This window comes from Galleria mellonella, unplaced genomic scaffold, assembly GCF_026898425.1.
Source record: "Galleria mellonella isolate WM207_F2 unplaced genomic scaffold, CSIRO_AGI_GalMel_v1 utg116, whole genome shotgun sequence".
NCBI classification, from domain to species: Eukaryota; Metazoa; Arthropoda; class Insecta; order Lepidoptera; family Pyralidae; genus Galleria; species Galleria mellonella.
Window position 1 is genome coordinate 1079043 of NW_026441978.1, and position 24428 is coordinate 1103470.

A 24428-nucleotide genomic window follows, 5' to 3' on the forward strand; every position below is an offset into this window, starting at 1 on the left:
TCAATATTTAGTAGTAGCCTGCCAAAGATATTAGAAGCGGTTCAGAAATATCTCGAGTCGGGTTAAATACATTTATTATAACTTTGTATATTAGCACTAAATTTATAATATTGGTTTGGCTTTTGCTGTTATAATGTTATAATTATTTTTAATGAATAAATAAATAAATATATCCTGTTTATATCATGATGATCATGTGAATGAAATCACAGATAAAAATGTAGACCACAAGATTTTATCAGCTTGACATTAATAGCCATCAGAAAGTGTATTGAATGAGGGGGAAGGGATTGCTAGTAACGCGGACTAACAGCCCCATTGCTAGCAATATACCCTGCCAAGTCGACCTCCACGTGATCCCCCCTGGAAACCATCGCGTTGAATTCCACGTGTATTCATCACGTTGGGTTAACTGACTTGCCTTTTTATTCTCACCTATCATTCCTCATTAGTGGCCCGTCTGCTTATATTAGCAATTCCCCTTTCCCCTAGAAACCATCGTAACTAATTTATCAGTGAATTCGTCACGATGGGCTAACTGACCTTCCTTTTCATCCTCACCAATCATCCATCACTGGTGCCCCGCTAGTGTATACCAATAGCGCAGGCGGGGTAACCATTCCATTATTATTCATAAAAAAAGTGGAGTCAGATAATATGTCTACACATAAGTGGTAATTTATTCTATGACCGTTGCTTAGCAACCACCAAACAACTACTTGTCAAGCTTCCAAACCCTGAGTGATATTTTTTGTAGTAAAATTTATTTGAAAAACTAAAGACTGAACTGATTGATTATGGATGTAAAGAATTTGGAAACATATGCTATAATAGGATTTGATGGTAAGCTATATTATGTTTTTGTTAAAATTGCCATTAGGTACAATGTTTATATTATGAAGCAACTGTATGTATGAAGCAACTATATATATTTTGGTTTAAAGGGTTGTGTATGACAATAATTACAGAGTGTAGATGCCATATAATAAACTTCATGCATAATGGATATTATGGGCATTACAGTATATACTGTTTTTATTAGGCAATGGTTACCATTTACTGTCAAGTGGCCGTAAGCTTGTATTTTACCATTCTAAATATCATCATCTTTCCGCTCTTGTCGCATATTCTATTTGGGATGGACGTAATATGTTTTTCTTTTTATTTATCTATATTTACTGCCATCTTTTTTATGCAACTTAGAACGACAAACAAGCTGACGGCCTACTTGATGGAAAGTGGTAACCGTTGCCTATAGACATGAACAGTGCTATGGACATAACAGAGTACACTGTTTTGCCCATGCGTTGCCATTCCTGAGGACTCGGGTGTTATTCCTCTCTTCCGTGTAAATTCACTGTCATGTCCCGGTATTCATCCCTTTTATGGCCTCATCAAATGTTATTTTTTTCCCAGTTTTTCCATTTTTTTCGGTCTTCCTCTATATCTATGATTATCCACATTCATAATTATTTTTATATAAAAAAAAGGTAGCCACGCTCGGCAGGCGGGTTGAGAACCGTACCGTATTTGGACTTTGGTGATGTTTTCAGAGGAACACTGCTGCATGCTCGACCATGAAATTCCCTTAGTCACCTTTCACGACATCCACAGGAAAGAAAGGGGAAAATGGTTCATGCTAGACAGTATTTTAAAAGTCAATCTTTCCACATGGAAATTAATTATAACCATTTCTATTCAGGTTCAGCAATCAGAGGCCTTAAAATCCATCCAGATGGTGAACACATCGTCTACCCAATGGGCAACAAAGTCTGCATTCAGGAATGGAAGACGAAAAAGATGTACTTCCTCAGTGGACACACAAACAGCGTGTCCACAGTCGCTGTCTCACCGAGAGGCACATTCGTGGGATCAGGCCAAATAAACCATATCGGTTTCAAAGCTTCTGTTAAAGTATGGGATTTTAAAAATAAGACGATGGCTGGAAGCCACGAGTTGCACAAGGTAAGAGACAGGATTACATACGTTACTTTACGTAAATGTGGTACCGGATTTAATTCCAATTTATATTATCGTCAGATTACCATATATTGAATGATCAATGAATCTTTTTCTTCCAAATAGGTCCGCGTTGAAGCGTTAGCATTTTCAGCCGATGAGCGTTACCTGATATCGCTCGGTGGTCGCGACGATGGGTGTGTGGTGCTGTGGGATTGCTTCGCCGGTGCCGCCACTGGTACCGCAGCGGCGGCCAAGCTCACCACAGGGGACGCGATGACCCTGACGACTTTGAACTTGAGGGTCAATTCATTCGTCACTGGTGGGGATTGTAAGTATTTCTTTTTATTATTTTATCGTCATCAACTAAGCACTGAGCGTGCAGTGTGGTCCCGGCATAGAATAGGCCACCTCTTCCTTTCCCGTAGGTGTTGTAAGAGGCGACTAAGGGAGAGCGAGGGATGAGCAGCAGCATCTCTCTTAAAACATCTCTAAAGCCTAGCTGTGGTTACCACCCCGCCTGCTAAGCATGGCAACTACTAGCAATAATATTCATTAACCGAAAAACATGTTTAAATTGATTGTTCCAGGTAACCTCAGAGTATGGAACATAAGAGCAGAGAGCAAGAATTTGGACGTGGTCGACGTATCGCTTGGCAAGCTGCGCAGGAGTGTACGCTGCATATCCATCAGTAAAGATGACACGTTCGGATACGCTGGCACCACGTAATTTTTTCAGATAATCCTATTAATATAATCAATAATGCGAAAGTTTGTAATGATGGATGAATGAATGTTTGTTACTCTTTTACGCAAAAACTGTTGAACGAATTTGATAGACACTTAATACACGAGTAAGTTATATCCTAACTCACCACATGGGATATTTTACATACTGATTCACGCCGGTAATGACACGGGATACAACAAGTATTATAAATGCGAAAGTTTTTTAAAAGCTGGATGAATATTTCTAAATCTTTTACATTAATGCTACTGAGCGGATTACAGTTAAATTTGATACACGGGTAGGTTATATTTTAACTTAGCACATAGGAGACTTTATGTGTTTACTGATTTACGCTGGCGAAGCCGCGAGATACAATTAGTTTACATAAGAAATCAGTATGTGATCCTTCGAGCCGGATCAGTATAAGAATAAATATTATCCTGTACGTTGTGTAATGCAAATAAAAGTTTATTAATCCATTCATCATCATACTGCTTCAGGACGGGCGACATGATCAAGTTCTCAATAAACTACCCTTCAGACCCAACGGCGTCTGTAGCGGACATTAAGCCCACGTTCCTTGGCTGCCTCGCCAGGTGTGGGCCGTGGAGAAAGGGGAAACGACCGGAGTCCATGTGTTACAGTCAAGGTTTGATTTTTTAAAGTACAGTCAAACATAACACTCATCTTGCTCACATTTCACGTATTGTATTTATACAAATTTATATCGTATTTATTCTCTATGTATTGTATTGTATTGTAAAATCTTTATTGTACATTATTCATACTAAATACATTAAAAGATTTAATATACATTGGAGGACTTATCCCATAAAGGTATCTCTTACAGTCAACCTTTGAGAAACTGAAAGAAAACTGTAGAATGTACAAGAGTAATAACCGTACAGCTAAAGATAAACTAAATAATACCCAGTAAAAAATTGAATATATAATACAATAAAAATAACTGTAGAAACCTACATATGTAAATACATAGATACATATATTCACAATTGGCTCAATGAAAAAGGAGTTTCAGAATAAAATTTTATGATACTAGCTTTAAATGATTTTACTGATTGTGCCATATTCAAGTTATGTTCTTTTATTACTTATATTTTATAATTCAAATAAAAATATACTCATTCTTTCATTCATCTACTATCGTTAAGTATCGATTATTCAATAAAAATTTCTTCTTTTGGCACTAGATGGCGCTAATTTACCTATGAGTGTTGGGATTAAATAAATAATTTCTTTCATCAGGTATCGAATCAATATTGATAATGGACGACGGCTGTTTAATTGTGGGGGCGGGAGACGGCACGGTGGATATTTTGGATGAAATCAACTGGAAGGGCGACTTTCCCAAAGGCAAGATACTGAGCCCTAACAGGCCACATTTTAAAGCTGTAAGTTTATGTTACATAAAAAAAAATAATCGAAAAGTATTCGAATTTTAAAACTATCCAAGTTATTAAAGTCAATTATTCGAAATGATGTCCCTTTTTATCATCGCACCGCTCGCCGTCCATAGTAAATTCACCTTTTTTTTAATAGGTGATAATGAAATGGTAACCCCGCCTACGCTATCGGTATACCAGAGGGAGACTTTGTACAAAAGTCGATTGCTTGGGTACCTCTGTCCCATTCGTGTTTAAACCGAAGCAGCATGGCTGTGGTTTGAAGGGTGGGATATGGCGTGAATTTACTGGGTACAGAGGAATAACATCTGAGTCCTCAGGAATGGCAACGCATGGGAGGTATCATGGGCGAAACAGTACACTCTGTTATGTCCATGGTACTGCTCATGTCTATAGGCGACGGTTGCCACTTTCCATCAGGTAGGCCGTTAGCTTGTTTGTCATTCTAAGTTGTATAAAAAAAAATATGTTGGTGGGGCACTAGTGCAGGGTGATAGGTGACGATGAAAGCAGGTCCGTTAGCCAATCGTGACAAATTCTACTAGAATTAATTACAATAGTTTCCAGAGGGGAATCGCGTGCAAGTCAACCTGACAGGGTGTTGCTAGTTATGGGAAAATTAGACCCCATTACTAACAATCCCTTTCCCCCCGGTTTTAGAGGTTTTCCTCCCGGAAACGATTAATGGAATGAGCTACCTGTCGAGATATTCCGTAGAGACTACAGTACAAGATTCTTTAAAAGGGATGTATCAGGGTTTCTTCGCCACCTTTATGTTATAAAAATCACGCACAAAATCAGTTGCGCTGACAAGAGCAAAGAGATAGATTGACTATGAAAGTGTCATACCGAAATCATCATTTCAGCCGTTACCTTACAGTGGATATATGTATGTAAGTCTCGCCATAGACTACCATAAGCAACAGGAGCGTTCCTTATAGCACTTGCCATAAAGAACGCTCCAGTTGTTGCCACGCTTGGCAAGTGCTGCAGACGCGGGGGGAGAAGGGATTGTTCGTATTGGGGATTAGTAGCCTGATTGCTAGCAATATACCTTGGCAGTTCGACCTCCTCGTGGTTCTCCCTGGAAACCATCGTGATTGATTTATTGTTAGATTGGTCATGGTGGACATGGTGCCCCTCCAGTGTATACCGATAGCGCAGGTAGAGTTACCATTACATTATCATCCATTAAAAAAAAATGCTGCAGACGCTGACGCTGCTGCCCATTCCTAGACTATTAAGTTCCCTTAGTCGCCTCTTACGACACGCACGGGCAAGGAAGGGGTGGTCCATTCTATAGATGGGACTACACTGTAAACCATACCGAAATACTATTTATTTTCTAGTTGAAATCTACCAAACTGGACGGCAGCATCACATCTCTAGAGCTGATGGAATCTCCGAGCATGAGAAGCGAGCAGCGCCTCCTGCTGGTGGGCACGCGCACCAGCGAGATATACGCCATTAACGTGGCCACCTTCTCCCCCATCTTGGTGGTCACCTGCCACCGGTGTGCCATTAATGACATCGCTTTTCCCAGGTATCGAATTAAACCTACACTACTTACATTTTATTTTATTTATTTATTCTTTATTGCACAATAAAATTTTGTACAAATGGCGAGCTTAATGCCATATGGCATTCTCTACCAGCTAACCATTGGGTAAAAATAGAAAGCGTATGAAGGGCAGATGTGGTGAAAAATATGTGACAATTATAGTAACACATTAAGGCAATACACAATATAAATATAATACACATAAGAAATGCACATATAATACATAAACATTTCTTTTAATATATATGGATAAACTAATACATATGAAATATATACATATATATATATATATATATATATATGTATATATATATATATATATATATATATACATAAATTAAAACAACGATAAGCATTATGAGATATAATAACTATTGAGTGACCTGTAACTAGCGCTGGTTTTGTTGACTCAACAAATAATTAAAAAGTCTTCTTTTAAAAATATCTTTACTTGATGCTCTGCGTAGATCTACAGGGATTTTATTCCAAAGGCTGATAGCGGTGACAGTAAAAGAATTGGACATAAATCCGGAATGATGTGACGGGGTGATGAGGAGGAGATTATGAGATGACCGAAGATTAAGGGTATGGGAGTCTTTGAGATACTGAAATCTATCTTTCAAATAAGTAGGAGAGGAAGGATCATTGAGGATAGAGAACAGTGTGCAAAGTATACGTAAGTCTTTGCGGTTACGAATGGTCAACCATTTGAGTTGTGAGCGGAAATTAGAAACGTGGTCATACTTACGCAGCCCGAAGATAAAGCGAATGCAGTTGTTAAGCAAACGATCAAGTTTGTTCAACTGTTCTTGCGAGAGGTTAGTAAGACACACGTCGGCATAGTCGAAATGCGGAAGTATTAGGGATTGGACAAGGAGTAATTTAGTGGACGGAGGAAGAAAAAATTTAAAACGATAAAGAGCACGTAAAATGCTTGTAATTTTACGACACATTTCAGCCATTTGGAAATGCCATTTCAGTGATGGGTCGATTAACAGACCCAGGTCTTTGACTTTGGCACTGAATGGGATGACGCTGTTCTCAAAACGCAGAATCAAGTGAGACAAGTTTAATTTGGATAGAAGTTTAGAGCTACCAATAATAATTGCCTGGCATTTAATTGGATTAACTGAAATGCCAAAACGATAGGACCAGTGCGAAATACTTTCCAGATCGGTATTTAGTTTATCTACAGCTTCAAAGATGTTATGTGGATCAGCTTGAGCATAAAGCTGTAAATCGTCTGCATAAAGGTGGTAAAAGCATCTAAGGTGGGAAATAATCAAATTAATAAACAAAGAAAATAAAAGTGGGGAAAGAATACCGCCTTGCGGAACACCAGTTTCTAGTTCACACCAGTCAGAAAGAGTCTGCCCAGAACGTATGGCTTGTTGGCGTCCGCGAAGATACGAAGAGAACCAGCTCAGTACTAACGGAGAAAAATTAAGACGGCAGAGTAACGTTAACAATAAGTCATGGTCGACACAGTTAAAGGCGTTGGAGAAGTCAATTAAAACTAAAATAGTAACGCGTGTGTTCTCCATACCATCACGAAGGTCTTCCGTTACTTTTAATAAAGCTGTCGTAGTACTGTGTCCGGGACGGAAACCAGATTGAAAGGGGCTAAGAAAGTTACATTTTGAAATATAGGTGAATAATTGTTTTTGAATTATATTCTCGAGAACTTTCGAGAGAAATGGCAATATGGAAATAGGTCTAAAATGACTAGAAAAAGTAGGATTAGCGTTTTTAGCAAGGGGAATAACAAATGCTTTTAGCCACAATTTTGGAAAACAGCCAGTAGACAGAGAAGAATTGACAATGTGGGTCAGAATTGGGAGAATAATATCTAATAAAAGAAGGACCATCATTCTACTCACATCGTCATATCCTGTTGCATTTGATTTGATGGATAAAACAGCTTTGCGTACATCGTCATCAGTTACTAAAGAAAAAGTAAAAGAATCCGTGGTAAATGAAGGCATGGATTTAATTTCCTGTAAAGTGGAGGCTTTAACGGCATTATCAAGAGGAGGTATAGAAGAAAAGTACTTATTAAGGTTATTAGGGGAAATATTTGAATTGAAAATAGCTGGGGCTTTCCCAAAGCCCAGAGAGTTCAGGAATTTCCATACATTTGCTGAAGAAGAATTTAAAACATTTTTATGAATATAACGGCGTTTCGCTGCTCTTACCACCTGATTGCAACGATTTCTAGCTCGTTTGAAAAGTTGAAAGGTGATTGTACTTCTTGCTTTTTTATAATTTTTAAAAGCCCGATCACGCTTCGTCATTGCCTTGCGAACATCGTCTGTAATCCACGGTGCAGGAGGTCGACGCAACTTTACAGTACGGATTGGTGCGTGTTTGTCGAATAAGCTTAGAATCTGCGCATTAAAAAGAACAATTTTATCGTCAATGTTGCAAGAGTCTAACAATGGCTTCCAGTCAATAAGTGCAGCGTCTCGACATAATAAGTCGACATCTATTCTGTTAAAATTACGTACGCGCGCGATTGTCGGCTTGGGTTTTAGAGGTTTGATTTTGTAAGATAGAAGCAGTAGGTCGTGACGTGAAAATGCAGGTGCAGAGAATTGGTCGTATTCAATAACATGGTCGATTAAGGAAGTGCAAATAATATCTAACCAGGAGTCGTCAGTATCAGGGTTATAGTGAGTAGGTTTTAATGGTAAAATTGATGTATCTGCAGAGTCTAAAATAGATCTAAGTTTGCGTGTTGACGTTGTGTCCTTTAGTAGATTGGTGTTAAAGTCACCCATGATGATAATATGATTATAAGAGCTATTTATAAAATCTATAGCAGTATCAAGATCTCCGAAGTAATCTGTTGAAGGTGGGCAGTAAACTACGCCTATAGCGACTTTTGTGCCCTTAAAATCAATTTCTATAAATAAAAACTCTGCAGTGCTTCTATAATCCGAAGGAGATGACAAAACAACTTTATAAGGTAAGGTGCTACGCAAGTAAATTGCAACTCCTCCTCTACCCTTACTCGTACGATCATTCCTGATCAAGACATAACCTGGAATAGAATATGTTATAGAAGATAATGCAGGTTTCAACCATGATTCAGAAATAAGTAAGGCATGAATATTAGGTTCAGAGAACGCGTCAATTAGGTCAGTATAATGCGCCGGAATACTTTGACAGTTTATATGACATACGTTAAAGAATTTAGAATCTTTTAATCTATTCTGCAGCAAACATCCGATATTATTGTCATTATAAATAGACGAGTTGGAAGATAAAAGTGATGAATTATTACATGTTGAGTGGAGTGACTCTTCGTCCGTTATCATTGAGTTATTCAATAGTTAAAATATGTAATTAATAAATTATAAAATATATAAAATAAATTAATATGAATTGTAAATAAAATTAATATATAAATATTTAACAATACGCTTCTACAAGGTTTATTTACCTGCCGGCACACTGTAACAATATTAACAGAAACATATAAAAAATTAAGACAATTCGAACAACAAAAACAAACATGTAAAATGGAATGCACTTATATAAGTAACTTCTTTTTACAGATAGATAATAAAGTGTTCAATATCTGTGGTTTAGCTGGCTGTTAAATCTGGCAGACGTCAAATTACAAAATGAATGTAAACAGATAACGGAAAGCTAATTTTAAGAGGGTATTTTGATAAAAGATTTACAAGTGCTAAGTGGGTATTGTAAATATTACATTATGATATGAAATGTTATTACCAAAAATACGAAAATTGACAAAAATCTAACAATTTGATTATCGAATTCACCTTGAAACACACAAGTGGAGACACATACACATTATATGCAAGTCATTTCTTGATTATTCTTGCGGTCCGCTGCTTGGGAGCCGCGGTGGTAGATCGGCCGACTGCGGCCACAACTTCAGAAACTGGCGTCGTTGGTGCATCGGCTGCTTTGTACTTGGCAGTCAGGTTTTCCAACTCTTCAATTGTGAAGATTTTGACACGTGATCCGTCTGGGAGCTTCACACTTATAACTCCATCTAACGTCCAAACCCTACGAATTCCGAAATATTTTCGTGCCTCGAGGAACAATGACTGCCGCATTCGTGTCAGATATTCAGATACCAAATAAGGACTGCCCTTAAACAGAGTTTTCTTTGTCCATATAGTCTGGCGAAGGGACGGGTCTCTAAATTTTATCAGGATCGGACGAGGTCGTCCAGGAGTAGCTGAACCAAGACGATGACACATTTCGAATTTGTCATATGTACAGTCCTGGACCCCTAAATGCTTTGTAATAACTGAGACTGTCACCTCACGAACGTCCTCATCAGCTCTCTCAGTGATTCCCCCAGCAGTAAGAAATTCTTCCGATGACGGCTTTCTATTGCATCCATACCGACCACAAGGTGATTTATCTGCTGCCGCAACAGAGTAAATGTGGAGACAGTTTGATCACGGAAATACTGGAACTCACTACACAGTTGCTTCAAACTCATTTCTCCTGATGGCGAGGCTTTCAGTAGTGCCTCGAAGGCATTGATGCGCTCATTAAAGTTCTTCTCTATAGCAGCTTGTGCCTTGAGTACTTCCAAGATGGTTGCCATTGTATATGTGAATCAATAAAATAGAAAAGTAGTAATGGCTTCGACAGGTATTTAAATTATAAATATTATTTCATGGGTATGTATATACTAACTATTCACCGTGTATACTATATATTGTGAAGATTTACTATTTTTAAATAATTAAAATTGTAGAGCAACACAAACTCAGCTGTTACTTTTTTAACCGCCTACCCGCGAAAAAAAAAAAAAAAAAAAAAAAAAAAAAAAACAAAAAAAAAATCAAAGATTTATCTTCATTTTAAAAAGGTAAGTATTAATACGGTAACCCAGCCGAAATTTATTCATTCGCAGTTTGGGTGCTAAATGTTAACACTTGGCTCGAAGCAACGATCTGATAATTTCCCTGATGCCTAGTTTAGAGATGAAACACGTGTTGCAAAACGTGCATGAACGAAATGGCAGTCAGAGATTGATGGCTAATATGAATGTATAACTTCTGGTAGTAATAGTGATGGCCAATCTTCGAGTGTTGGCAATCTCATACATACTATTGGTAGCGGAATTAAACAAAATAAATCTAATCAAATAAAAAGTGATTTGGAATTTCGCAAAGTAATACCTAGTTCAGTGAAGTGTTTCATCTTCTGTCACTACTCTATAAGTTTGTAATAGGCATTAGAGTAATAAACAGCATTCATGGTCCATTAGAATTTAGTACATAATTAATAACAGAGGGCGCTGTCAAAAATTTTAACGGTGCTATTGTTTTATTTGCTACACATGTTAAGTAAAATTTATCGTATTTGGCTCGAATTCACCTATGGAGAACGTCATTCACCGACGTTGTCGCCGACATGCACTCTTGGACCCCGACGATCCCATTACGATAGCTAATACGCTCTCCACCCTCCCTATTGCGGACACCGTCCACGCCGGAGGGGACGAAGATCCCATGCTCCACGGTCCGCGCGGTCAGGTTTGCGCCTGAGCGCACACCAAAGACTCCGAGTTTCCACTCATCGCGACATACCGACCCTTGACGGGGGTTGAAGTGCGGTGGTCTAAGCCGAGACCCGAGCCAGTCTGGTGCCCTTACTCTCTGTCGCTCCCCTCTCGCGAGCTTAGAATGCCGTCTGCATACGCGTTCGGTGAAGCTGTAAAGGCCACTCACGGCCAACAGTAAAGACATTAATTTTTTTTTTAAATAACCTGTTACATTCAACGATCCAACGTCACTAGTTGTTTCATTTCGATACCAGAGGGGCGCTTGTCCATAATTTAATGCCAGATTGTGTGTATAAGTACGGTGTTCGCTGACAGAACTAGGAGAAAGCACTTTGACTGACATGTTCCCAGCGGCATGTCGGGCGTGTTCGCCACCGCGGGGGCGGGCGACGTGCGCGTGTGGAGCCTGGACAGCTGCCAGGAGCTGCTCCGCATCGTGGTGCCCAACTTCGTCTGCTCGGCCGTTCTGTTCTCTGCTGATGGGAAGTCTATTGTCTCCGGTAAGTTCTTCAACGGCACTGTAATAGAGTCCTGAAACATTTCTATTTTTTTTATTTGTGTTTCATTAACTTATGCCAGGGTTTCTTAAAGTGGAATAGAATCTATTAAAATATCACCAAAGCCTAGCTACGGTTGACAACCCGCCTGTCAGAGGGAAATTATTTCTTTTCCGATTTTTTTTTTTGATAGGGGTCCATGGAATTATTTAAATTGTGAAAATGGCCCGTGACTGCAAAAAGTTTAAGAAAGCCTGTCTTACGCGATTAAATCGCTAAAATTGAACCGATTTAGATAATTCATTTTGTAATGGAAACCTATTAATTTTGTCACCATTGACGTTATAAAATCATATTAGTAGCTAATACAGTATATACGTACAGTATATACGTATACAGTATATTCGTATACAGTATATATGTAATACTCGGAAGGAAAGGGATTGTTAGTAATGGAGTCTAATTGACTTATTCTTAGCAATACACCGTCACTGGCGCCCCGCCAGCGTATAACGATAGTGCAAACGGGGTTACCATTCCATTATCACCCATTAAAAAATATACCCAGCATGGAACGACGGCAACATCCGCGCGTTCACTCCGCTGACTGGGCGACTGATGTACTGCATCTACAGCACGCACAACAAGGGCACCTCCGCGCTCGACATGACGCACGACGGCCGTACGCTCATCTCCGGCGGCTGCGAGGGACAGGTAGCGCTCTGTACTGGTGGGCAATTATCGGGCAATTTTGCCGCATCGGGCAAAACTATTTGTCCTTTCATAAATTCCCTTTTTATTTATAGTTTATGCTCCTGAAATGCTAAACAGCCTATTTTCAATATGAGCCTTAATTTTTGGAAAGACAGGATTTTAGCAATTTTGCCCATCACCGGGCAAAAATATAATAATTGACGGTCCTTTAATCGATCAATTAACATGTTTGCATGTTTTTGTACTCCTACATGCATGTTTTTGTACTCCTACATGTGCATGTTTTTGTACTCCTACATGCATTGCTAGAATGGCAAACAAGCTGATGGTCCAGCTTTCGAAAGAAATAATAGAAAGAAAAATAGAATATAAAGATAAGAAGTTACGACTTTTATTAATCTTTTTAAAACCTCTAATTAATAAAAACATAATTTTTTCTTAAATATTTTTTTATATTATGTGTGTTAGCCCGAAGAACCGACAACCGATGAGGAAAAAAGTTCTTGAAAGGCGACCCCATACGGGCAAAAACAGTGTAGGACGATCCCCTAGTAGATGAAATGACGACCTCAAATGCATTGCAGGGTGTCGGTGGATGGTGTCGGTGATGGGCTCAGGACCGTTCCTTTTCGCAGTTTGTGGGGGAGGCCTATATTGACCAGTGAACAGATGATGGCCGAGATGATGATGATAAATATGTGTATATTATAATATTTAGATATATTTAGAAATAACAGAATTTTTAATCGTTCCTCCGATCAAATTGTCTATAAAAACTCCTCTCCATCCAATGGTTGCCTGCAAGAGATCGCTTTTAGCGATAAAAGCGCCCATTGTTTTCTCATTGTAATTATTTCTTGTAATTGTTTATATCTATAATAAGTTTACTATTGTAATCTTTTGGAGGAAACAATAAAGAGTATCTATCTATGTGTAGATGCTGCCGATTGTTACTGGTTGCCATCTTTGCCCAAGTTTCATGAAAAAAAAAATATTAAGTACAAAGGTATCATCCTCATGGTGGATATAATAGCATAATGTTAGTTGTATGTACAGGTGCGCGTGTGGGACATAAAGCCTGAATGTCAGAGTTTGAAGAAAGTTCTGAAGGAGCACAAAAGTCCCGTATCGGCCATCCAGGTGTCTCCCAACGACACGGAGGCAGTGAGCGCCGGCACCGACGGCTCCTGTATTATATGGGACTTGTTGTATGTACTTTGGAATTAAAAAAACAGACTTACCAGAAGGAGACGTCGAGTTAAAAGTCGTTTGCTTGCGTACCTACGTCCCATTCGTGTTTCAACCGGCAAGCAGTTGTGTTTGCATGGCTGTGTTTCGGTTTGAAGGGTGGAATATGGCGTGAATTTACAGGGTACAGAGGAACACCTGAGTCCTTAGGACAGAGGTGCCCAAGCAAACGACTTTTGTACAAAGTCTCCCTCTGGTAATCGCTCTCCTTTTGGTACCGTGTAGAAGTCGACCTGATAGGGTATACTGCCATCAATGAGGCCCCTTCCTCTCTGATCCAGGTCGCTGTCGCGGCGGCAGGTGATGTACGCGAACACGCTATTCATGTGCGTGTGCTTCGAGCCGCGCGGCTGCCAGCTGCTGTCGGGCGGCACCGACCGCCGCGTCGCGTACTGGGAGGCGGGTAGCGGCAACCTCGCCAGGGAGGTATGACCACTTCCAATTGTCTTACTATTAATGTAAACTAACTTTTGTCCCCTTTTTTTGTACAACTTAGAATGGCAAACAAGCTGATGGCCCATCTGATGGAAAGTGGTAACCGTCGCCCATAGACATGAGCAGTACCATGGACATAACAGAGTATACAGTTTCGCCCATGATACCCCCCATGCGTTGCCATTCCTGAGGACTCAGGTGTTATTTCTCTGTACCCAGTAAATTCACGCCTTATCCCACCCTTCAAACCGAAACACAGCCATGCAAACACAACTGCTTTACGGTTGAAACACGAATGAGACAGAGGTACCAAAGCAATCGACTTTTGTATAAAGTCTCCCTCTGGTACGTTTTTATTTATTTAATGGATAGAGTTGCCAACTCTCGAAAGGGGGGGGGGGGACGGGATTGTTAGAAATGGGGATTGGCATCCTCATTGCTAACAATAAACCCTATCCAACCATCGTGCTTGATTTATTGTTGAATTTGTCACGATGGGCTAACTGACCTGCTTCATCCTCGCCTATCATTACTTACTGGTGCCCCGCCAATGTTTACTGATAGCGCCGACGGGGTTACCATACTATTATGTGTGTTATGGGAAAAGGATTGCTTATTCTCTGCTGGGATCTACACGGAATTTTATCTTATTTGATGTTAATATTTTTAATTGCAGGTAGAAGCTAGTAAAGTGGGTGCCATCAATGGCCTTCATATATCGCACAACGGCGAACTCTTCGTCACCGGCGGCAACGATCAGATGGTCAAGGTATGGCATAGATTGGAACTTAGGATTAGAATAATTGCATCAACCCTTCTTTGCATGATTTTTTTTTATTGGTGAAATCAGTCATATAATTCACGTTTAAAATTAAAGGAAAAATGGTTAAAACAATAAATTTGATAGCCATGTTTTTTTTTCTGCAATGGACATTAAAAAATTATCCAGACACGATCAACTTAAAGTGAACTTCGTCTTTTATATAAGTTTTAGGCATTCAGTGTTATGATGGAAATTTCCACCATTATTATTTTTAGGGTCGGCAACGCGCGCGTAATACCTCTGGTATTGCAGGCGTTCATAGGCTACGGTAACCACTTACCATCAGGTGGGCCGTATGCTTGTTTGCCACCTCAGTGGTATAAAAAAAAAATTCCACCAGTATGCAAAGAAAAGTTAAATTAGGGTCGATAAAAAGATGGATAGATAAACTCTTTATTTGCATCAAGAGAGATATACAAAAATTGTGACAATAATAATAGAAAAAATAAACAGCGTTTAAGAAAAAGGCGATATGCACAAAAAATTTTACGTAACATAATATGTAATATTTTCTTTGGGGTTTTTTAATGGGTGATAATGGAATGGCAACCCCACCCGCGCTATCGGTATACACCGGCGGGGCACCAGTGAAGGATGATAGGTAAGGATGAAGCAGGTCAGTTAGCCCATCGTGACGAATTCAACAAGAATTGTTCACGATAGTTTCCAGGGGGAATCACGTGGAGGTCCACCTAATAAGGCATATTGCTAGCAATGGTGCTGTCAGGCTCCATTGTTAACAATCCCTTTCGCCCTGACAGGCGGGTTGGCAACAGCAGCAGATGTTTTAAGAGATTTTTAGAGACCTCTGTCTTGATACGCTACTTAGAAATCGTATATTTCATGGGTGTTCCTACTTGGGAAATCCTCGCGTACAAACCTGCTACAGGTTTTTTTTTATGAGTGAAAATGGTATGGTAACCCCGCCTGCGCTAATGGGATACGCTGGCGGAGCACCAGTGAAGGGTGATAGATGAGAATGAAAACAGGCCAGTTAGCCCATCATGATGAATTTATCAGGAATTAACCATGATAGTTTCCAAGGAGAACCGCGAGGAGGTCGACCTTGTTGGGTATATTGCTAGCAATGGGATTCTCAGTCTCCATTACTAACAATCCCATTCTCCCCTAACTGCTACGGGTTAAAAGATAGTGAAGAAAAAAATAAAAACTCCGTCCCATGTCGCAGCTGTGGCGGTACCAGGAGGGCATATATACTCACATGGGGCTGGGGCACGCGGGCGCGGTCACGTGCTGCAAGTTCAGCCCGGACGCGCGCCGCGTGGTCAGCTGCTGCGCCGCCGGCACCATCATCGTGTGGAACGTGCCAGAGGTGACTTGCACTTCACGCATATTTACCACTGGCTGTATACTACGGCCTTTTTGTATGCCACCTAGAATGGCAAACAAGCTAACGATCCACCTGATGGTAAGTGGCAACCGTCGCCTATAAACGTGAACAGTACCATGGACATAGCAGTGTGTACTCTGTCGCTCATGATATCCATCATACGTTGCCATTACTGAGGACTTAGGTGTTATGCCTCTGTATCCTGTAATTGTATTACCATATCAACCATACCACACCCTTCAATACCTTCTATTTTACGGCAAAAACACGAATGGGACAAAGGTACCCAAGCAAATGATTTTTATATAAAGTTTCCCTCTGAAAGTCTCCCTCTGGGTTTACTCGCGTAATTCAGTATAAAAAGTATGCAATTAATTTTACCAGAGGGAGACTTTGTACAACAGTCGATTGCTCGGGTACCTCTGTCCCATTTGTGTTTCAACCGTAAAGCAGTTGTGTTTGCATGGCTGTGTTTCAGTTTGAAGGGTTTGATATGGCGTGAATTTACAGGGTATAGAGCAATAACATTTGAGTCCTCAGGAATAGTAACGTATGGGGGGTATCATGGGCGAAACAGTATACTCTGTTATGTCCATGGTACTGCTCATGTGTATAGGCGACGGTTACCACTTGCCATCAGGTGGGCCGTCAGCTTGATTGCCGTTCTAAGTTGGTGAAAAAAAAAAGAATTAATTTGAAATATAACTTACCCATGTACATATTAAATTATTTTATATCACGAAAGTGGCACACAAGTGGCCTGTATGATGGTAAACGGTCACTGTAGCCTATGGACTTTATGAAGTACCCCATACTGTAGTTTCTAGGAAAAACCTCGGTAGGGAGCTCATTCCACAATCCATGCTTTCGTGTTAATCTTTTAAATTACTCATCCATTGTAGACACATTAGATTTGTTTTTCGTCGGTGTATTTTATACCGTCCTCCATACTTTTATATTTCTAAAATACAAAATATTTGATGAAATATAAAGAAGTCGAGTGCTACGTTAAAAAAAAACAATAACTGTCAAATAATGTCAAAAACACTTTTTTTACAGCAATACCTGCAAAAAGAACAACCACAATCGGATCGCAACGGTCGACCTGTGACCACCAAAACACTACAGGAAGAATTACGACTGCCGTTAGAAGATAAAACAACACAAAAGGCTTCCGGTGACCGCCAGCATAAGTTGCCCGCCGCGCCATCTAAGGTGCGTTTCACATAACTTAGCCGTTCAAATTAAGATAAATATGCTGTTGATGCCAAAAATGCAATCAGTAAAATTTTTGTCTGTCTGTCAGTTCGTTATAGAAACAAATACTACTCGACGGATTTCAACGAAACTTTGTAGAATTATTTTTCATCTGGGCAGGTTATAGTATACTTTTCATCACGCTACGATCAATAGGAGCAGAGCAGTGAAGAGAAAAGTTGGGTAAACGGGAGAAGTTACTCCATTTTTAAGCTTCCGTAGCGTGTGCAGCCTTAATGGCCACTTTTTAAAATGTAAAAATGTTCTCCTCTGGGACGGGCCGCTAGTCTTTAATAATCTTTTTCCTCTCGAGGGGAAAGGGTTGTTCGTAATGCGGACTACCAGTCCTATTGCTAGCAATATACGCTATCAGGTCGACCTCCACTAGGTTCTTCCTGGAAACCATCGTGCTGCATTCCAGGCGTGTTCATCACGATGAGCTACCTGAACTGTCTTTTCATCCTTACCTATCATCTCTCACTGGTGCCCCGCCAGCGTATACCGTTAGCGTAGGCGGGATTACCATTCCATTACCATATATTAAAAAAAAATCCTTTCCTCTCTAATAATCGGTATAACTTTTTTTTTTAATAATACAGGTGGAAAAAATAGAAGCAATGGATACGAGTCGCAGCAGCGTACACTCGTGCTGCCCGTGCGAGGCGTCCGCGCGCTCCAACAGAAGTGGATCGGACAAATCAAATAAACCGTCGCCGAAGACCAGCGCGGGCAGCAAGTGCTGTAGATCGCCAGGTAACTTGACCAGTGTCTTACATAAATTGGAGTTAGTTTTAAAGAAAACGGGATATTCATAAAATGGCAAACAAGCTGACGGCCCACCTGATGGAAAGTGGTAACCGTCGCCTATAGACATGAGCAGTACCATGGACATAACAGAGTGTACTGTTTCGCCCATGATACCCCCCATGCGTTGCCATTCCTGAGGACTCAGATGTTATTCCTCTGTACCTAGTAAATTCAAGCCATATTCCACCCTTCAAACCATGTAGACACAACTGCTTTACGGTTGAAACACGAATGGGACAGAGGTACCCAAGCAATAGACTTTTGTACAGTCTCCCTCTAGATCCAATGTAAAGTACCTCGCCTGTAGTTATAGACTGTTTTTTTCTGCACAGATAACCTGCCCACCCGGACAACGAGCAAGGAGTACGTCAATAGTGGAGGCGGATATAAAAAATAAGTCACCGAAAAAAAACAATGTGTTCAATATACATGTATTTATGAATAATTTAATATATCAATGACTTTAATATTAAATAAAATTGTTTTACATATTTATTTATTTATTCTTTATTGTACACAAACAATTACAACATATAATATATATAAAATAAAGACGTACAACAGGCGAGCATAACTCTGTAAGAGTTCTCTTCCAGCAAACCCTAAGTGGAAAGGAGCATTAATTACCAGCGGGCAGTGTGCGTACAATAATAGTAGGAAACATTATAGTTGTTCCTATTAAAAAATAATAAATATGTTGACATACATACAAAGTAACTCATACAATTAAAATCAAAATAAATACATATCTGTATACAATAATACATATACATATATACATAAACATAAAATATCTCTTTACATACAAAATACGTACATATACATACATAAACATAATAAGTTTATGAGAATGTGTGGACTAAGAACTGTTACACATTAGAATGGATTACCAGAGGGAGACTTTGTACAAAAGTCATTTGCTTGAGCACCTCTGTCCCATTCGTGTTTCTACCGTGAAGCAGTTGTTGCGTGGCTGTGTTTCGATTTGAAGGGTGGGATTAAGCAGTGAATTTGCCGAGTACAGAGGAATAATACCTGAGTACTCAGGAACGGTGGAGGATTGGGCAGTAGCGTCCTTTTTCAAACATCACGAAAAGCCAAACTACGGTTGCCAAAGATGACAACTACTGGCAAAATCCCCTTATGGGATAAGCTAAATTCTGCAGTGGTCAATTAACGGCTGATACATACATCTAGATTTCAAAATACTCAGTAACTTTACTACCATAATACTTTCTAAAGGAAACGGCAAGCAAACTGTTGGAAGCCCAAAGACATTTCTTCTAATTGGTTCCACCAAATAAAAGATGTTATAAATAAAAAATAATTTATTACTTACAGATATTAATTTACAAAATGGTTCAAATTGCAAATCATTGTTTTACCCTGTTATATATACAAATAGTACATTTATAAAGTTCTAATAATACAGACCCTAAAGAGACGCAGTGGCGTGAACTATACCGTCAGAGGTCTGTAGTGAACTCATCGGATGTGGCTTTTACCTAAACAGCTTAATGTTTTAATTTTATATTAATATTTTTATTATTTCAGCCGTTAAATGCCCACTGCTGGACATAAGCCTTCCCCATAAGGGGAGTTTTGCTAGTAGTTGCCACGCTAAGCAGGCGGGTTGGCAACCGCAATTAGGCTTTTAGAGATGTTTTATGAGGGACTCTATGCCGACATGACGATTATATTGGTATATCCCTAAGTTACTATTTATATTTACCAACACTATTCCGTCCTGTCCTGTCTGTGTTCCCGGCATAGAGTAGGCCACCCCTTCCTTTCTCAGCGTATCCCGTTAGCGCAGGCGGGGTTACCATTCTATTTTCACCCCTTCCTATCCCGTGAGTGCCGTGAGTCGACTAAGGGAGGGCAAGTGATGGACAGCAGCGTCCCTCTTAAAACATCTCTAAAAGCCTAACTGCGGTTTGCCAACCCGTCTGCCAAGTGTGACAGCTACTGGCAACTCCCCCTATGGGGATGTCCAGCAGTGGACAGTTAACGGCTGAAATGATGATTATAATTAATGTGTCTATTTTTTGGATTTATTTGAAAACACTTTGTTGAAATTTTAATAAGTTATTTATATAATTCATGTAATAAATTAATTAATAACAATTTTTTTTATACAAAATCATGCAATAATTGTTAGATTCTTCCTGTACTCACGGCTATTTGAACCAAGGGCCCTCTCAGGCTCGTGGCATATTGGCTGCCCTCTCACCCTAATGTTACGCCACTGGTCAACCATAAGTCTATTAATTATTACTTTAAAAAGTACTACAACGGCAGGTAACTAATTACAATAGCAGAACGCTAAATATTATTCTCATAGGATCATTTTTATAAAGCTTGTACTTTATTTGCAAAGCTATTTTATATTGACACATGATTACAAAATAATTAAAGCCAATTGTAGTTTTAAAAAATTGAATGGAATCGTTATTACTAGATGGCGCTAGTATATATACCACTGATGATGAGGAGATAAATTGATAAGCCCACGTGATGGTAAACGATTACCGTAGCCAATGAACGCCTGCAATATCAGGGGCATTACGCACGTGTTGCCGACCCCAAAACCTCTTTATCCCCTTTTTAAAAAAAAAAACCCATGCTTTAATCTCTTTAAAAAACCTCGACAGGGAGCTTATTTCATAACCTGTGTAAATTCTTAAAAGAAAACATCACAAAAACCTCGCTTTACACAATCATCTAGGCTCTAAGGCCCCATACCTTCCTCTTTCCTTCCAGGGAAGTGAACTCCCTGTCGATAGTAAGCTGCGTGATATAGATATATATGTATAATAAATGTATATGATAAACATAGATGTATAATGTGAAACAATAAATAAAATAATGATAAATTACATGCATACAACTAATACAGAGCTTGTACAGATTAACTGTTCTTATTTTGAATACACAGTCTTAACACAATGAAAAATCTTCACAGGTAAACGGTACCTATGTACCTGCTTCTTTATTGCCAACGTTTCGACGTGGAATGCACCACGTCGTGGTCACGACACGAAACAGGTATGCAGGTACTATTAAGCTGTAAAAATTATACATTGTGTTAAGTCCCGATTGTGTATTTAAAATATGTGTAAACAATATGAAAGTTTAAAATTAACAGTTCTTAGCTATATTTCGTAAAAGTTAACAAAGCAATAACTAACCTATAAGTAAGTCTTCATAATGAAACCACATATATTATTATATCTTATAGTCAATACAGAATGACTAGGGAAATTATTTATTTCTTATTTAAAATTAAATATACAGTATATAAAGATCTTTTTTTTTAATCAGTTTACTATTTTTTTTTTGTAATTTAGTAAATTGTTATAAACAAAAATCTTTAAATAATCAATTTAAAACTTACACACTTTATTGTTCTGTATAAAAATCACATAACCTATTGGAATGAGACGAGTCAGCCCCACGCCTGACTTTTACAATAATGTAACACTAATTTATTGTCTGTCCCGAAACATTCATACAAATTTTTCACTGTCTGGTCTGGTGATGGCGCAAATGTTTGATTCACATAGAGAAACTGAAAAAGAATAAAACTCATATCTATATATATATATATATATATATATATATATATATATATATATATATATATATATATATATATATATATATATATATATATATATATATATATATATATATATATATATATATATATATATATATATATATATATATATATATATATATATATAAAACAAATATCATTTAGTGATAAAAGTGGAGAAGAAAAACTCGAAAGAAAAGCAAACCTTAGCTGGAAAAAATTCTGGTCATTAACTGAAATTTTAAAAGGGGATTTCCCTTATATTTAAAAAAGAATGGATATGGATACCACCATTTTACCAACCCTGACCTATGGATGGGGGTGGGGTGTTTTTTTTAATGGATGATAATGTAATGGTAATCCTGCCTGGCAGGCAGTATATGCTGACAAGGTACCAGTGAGGAATGATAGGTGAGGATGAAAAAGCAAGTCAGTTAGCCCATCATGATGAATACACGTGGAATTCAGCACGATAGTTTCCAGAGGGGACCACATATAGGTTGACTTGGTTGGGTATATTGCCAGCAATGGGACTAGTAGTCCGCATTATTAACAACTTCTTTCCTCCCACTCCCAGAGGAGGTAGGTTAACTACCACTTCTGAGCTATAGTCCGATTTATCTTATTTTGTAAAAAATAAATTACTAAATTTAAAAAATTGAAAACTCTTGTTTAAGAGACCAATAAAATGACTATTATTATAATCACTATGACTTCAAAATTACACATAACCTACCAGTTTCTCATCCGGATCCAATTTTAAGTATTTCTTAACAAACTCCATGATCCATCCTATCTGTTTCTCTGCATCCACTGCCCATTTCTTCTTTTTCATAATTGGTGCATTGCCTGTTGCTTTTAGTAATATGTCAACTGAAAATTAATAAAATATATTATTAGTTTTTATGTTATGATGAGACATTAGAGGGGTTAAAAAACTGTTTCACATGAATCCTTATACCATTCACATTCATACTGTAATTTGTATAAAGCAAATAATGTTTTAACCCCAAGATCTTCATTGTAACATTTATATGTCATCACTTAGGTTCATGTCTTTATATTTTAATTAAATTGTAACAGGATACTTGTAGAAACTAATTATATATGCAATAGTAGAAAGACAGAGGTACAATAGAAAATTTTAATACTATGTTCCATGTTCAAATATAACAGTGACTGGTGTTAATTGACTTGTCCTAAACCCACACTCAGTATTGGGAATTATAATTGTTTCAAATGGAATATTTGTTTGTTCTTTTGCATAGTTTAAAACCATGTACAGGTAATATATAAAGAATGTAAAAATATTCCAAAAATTCGCATTTTCCTGCTTGCATTGCAACTACGCCTAATCACTATAAATTAATATATGTATTCATCTTATTAAACAATTTATAAAACTAATTTATTAGTGTCAAATAGTACAAAATTTACTTTTAACTTTGTCTGTTTTTCCAGTTTCGCCATTATCTTTCTGATCACAATCTTGTTTAACATTTTCAGGTCCAACAGATAATTCTTCAGATGTTTTTTCATCCCCCATTTAAGTAATTAACTTTATTATTTGTCTGTATTAACTTATTATTTGAAAATAAAATAATAATGTTTTAACGCAAATAATGGTAGTATAACTAGTAATAAAAATTTCAATAATCACAGAGTACTAGAGTAATAGTACAACTTCTACTTGATTATTTGTAATTGTGATCTATCAGTCAATCAATTCACTTTAGTCTGGATCTGGAATTCTGCATCTGTGGCATTATAATAATTAAAAGGTAATTAATACCATTATTTTTTGTTGATGGGTGAAAATGGAATGGGAACCCCGCCTGCGCTAACGGGATACGCTGGCGGAGCACCAGTGAAGGGTGATAGATGAGAATGAAAACAGGCCAGTTATCCAATCATAATGAATTCATCAGGAATTAACCATGATAGTTTACAGGGGGAACCGCGAGAAGGTCAACCTGGTTGGGTATATTGCTAGTAATGGGCCATTTGACCTCATTACTAACAATCTCTTTCCCCCAATGGACACCCTTGCCACGGAACACTCAGAATGACAGATATTAGGAACTATGTCGGAACCTAAAAATAAGGTTGGGACCAGCTGGGACAAGATTACTACTACTACATATCGCTTGTTATCGTGTAGCTCCATATCGCTTATTATAATATAATTATCATAATGTAAAACTAGTTTAATTCTATTAATAAAAGTTACAATATAAAATTTCTATATCTAACTATAATTAAAATTATTGCCCAGTTCGAAGTGTGAACCAGGAGTGCATTTTCAAGTCAGCTGCAGCGTCAGCAAATACTTAGTTAGGTATTTACGTAATTTACACGAGTTTTGGATTCGATAGTGGCTCGCTATTTAATTAGCTATTCAGGCTCGTTTGAATAACAAACGTACTGCTGTATGATTGAATATAAACAATTGCTCTAGTAG

General features: G+C 38.3%; 2 protein-coding genes across 2 annotated transcripts; one reads left to right on the top strand and one right to left on the bottom strand.

Annotated features, from left to right (window-relative positions):
* Positions 1-198: 198 nt before the first annotated feature.
* On the top strand, positions 199-18857 carry LOC113519333 (cilia- and flagella-associated protein 52). Its single transcript, XM_052893653.1, has 16 exons — positions 199-843; positions 1703-1965; positions 2086-2290; positions 2550-2685; positions 3190-3338; positions 3956-4101; positions 5463-5656; positions 11586-11734; positions 12300-12445; positions 13502-13653; positions 13975-14119; positions 14805-14897; positions 16141-16284; positions 17362-17517; positions 18159-18312; positions 18699-18857. Exons 1-16 carry the CDS (start codon positions 798-800, stop codon positions 18761-18763), a joined length of 2343 nt encoding a protein of 780 aa, XP_052749613.1. The 5' UTR covers positions 199-797; the 3' UTR covers positions 18764-18857.
* Positions 18786-23648, bottom strand: LOC113512579 (autophagy protein 12-like). The gene is made up of 3 exons (XM_026896480.3): positions 23405-23648; positions 22704-22840; positions 18786-21937 (listed from the first exon to the last, which is right to left on the bottom strand). The coding sequence occupies exons 1-3, from the start codon at positions 23511-23513 to the stop codon at positions 21815-21817; spliced, it is 369 nt and encodes a 122-aa protein (XP_026752281.1). The 5' UTR covers positions 23514-23648; the 3' UTR covers positions 18786-21814.
* Positions 23649-24428: the final 780 nt, after the last annotated feature.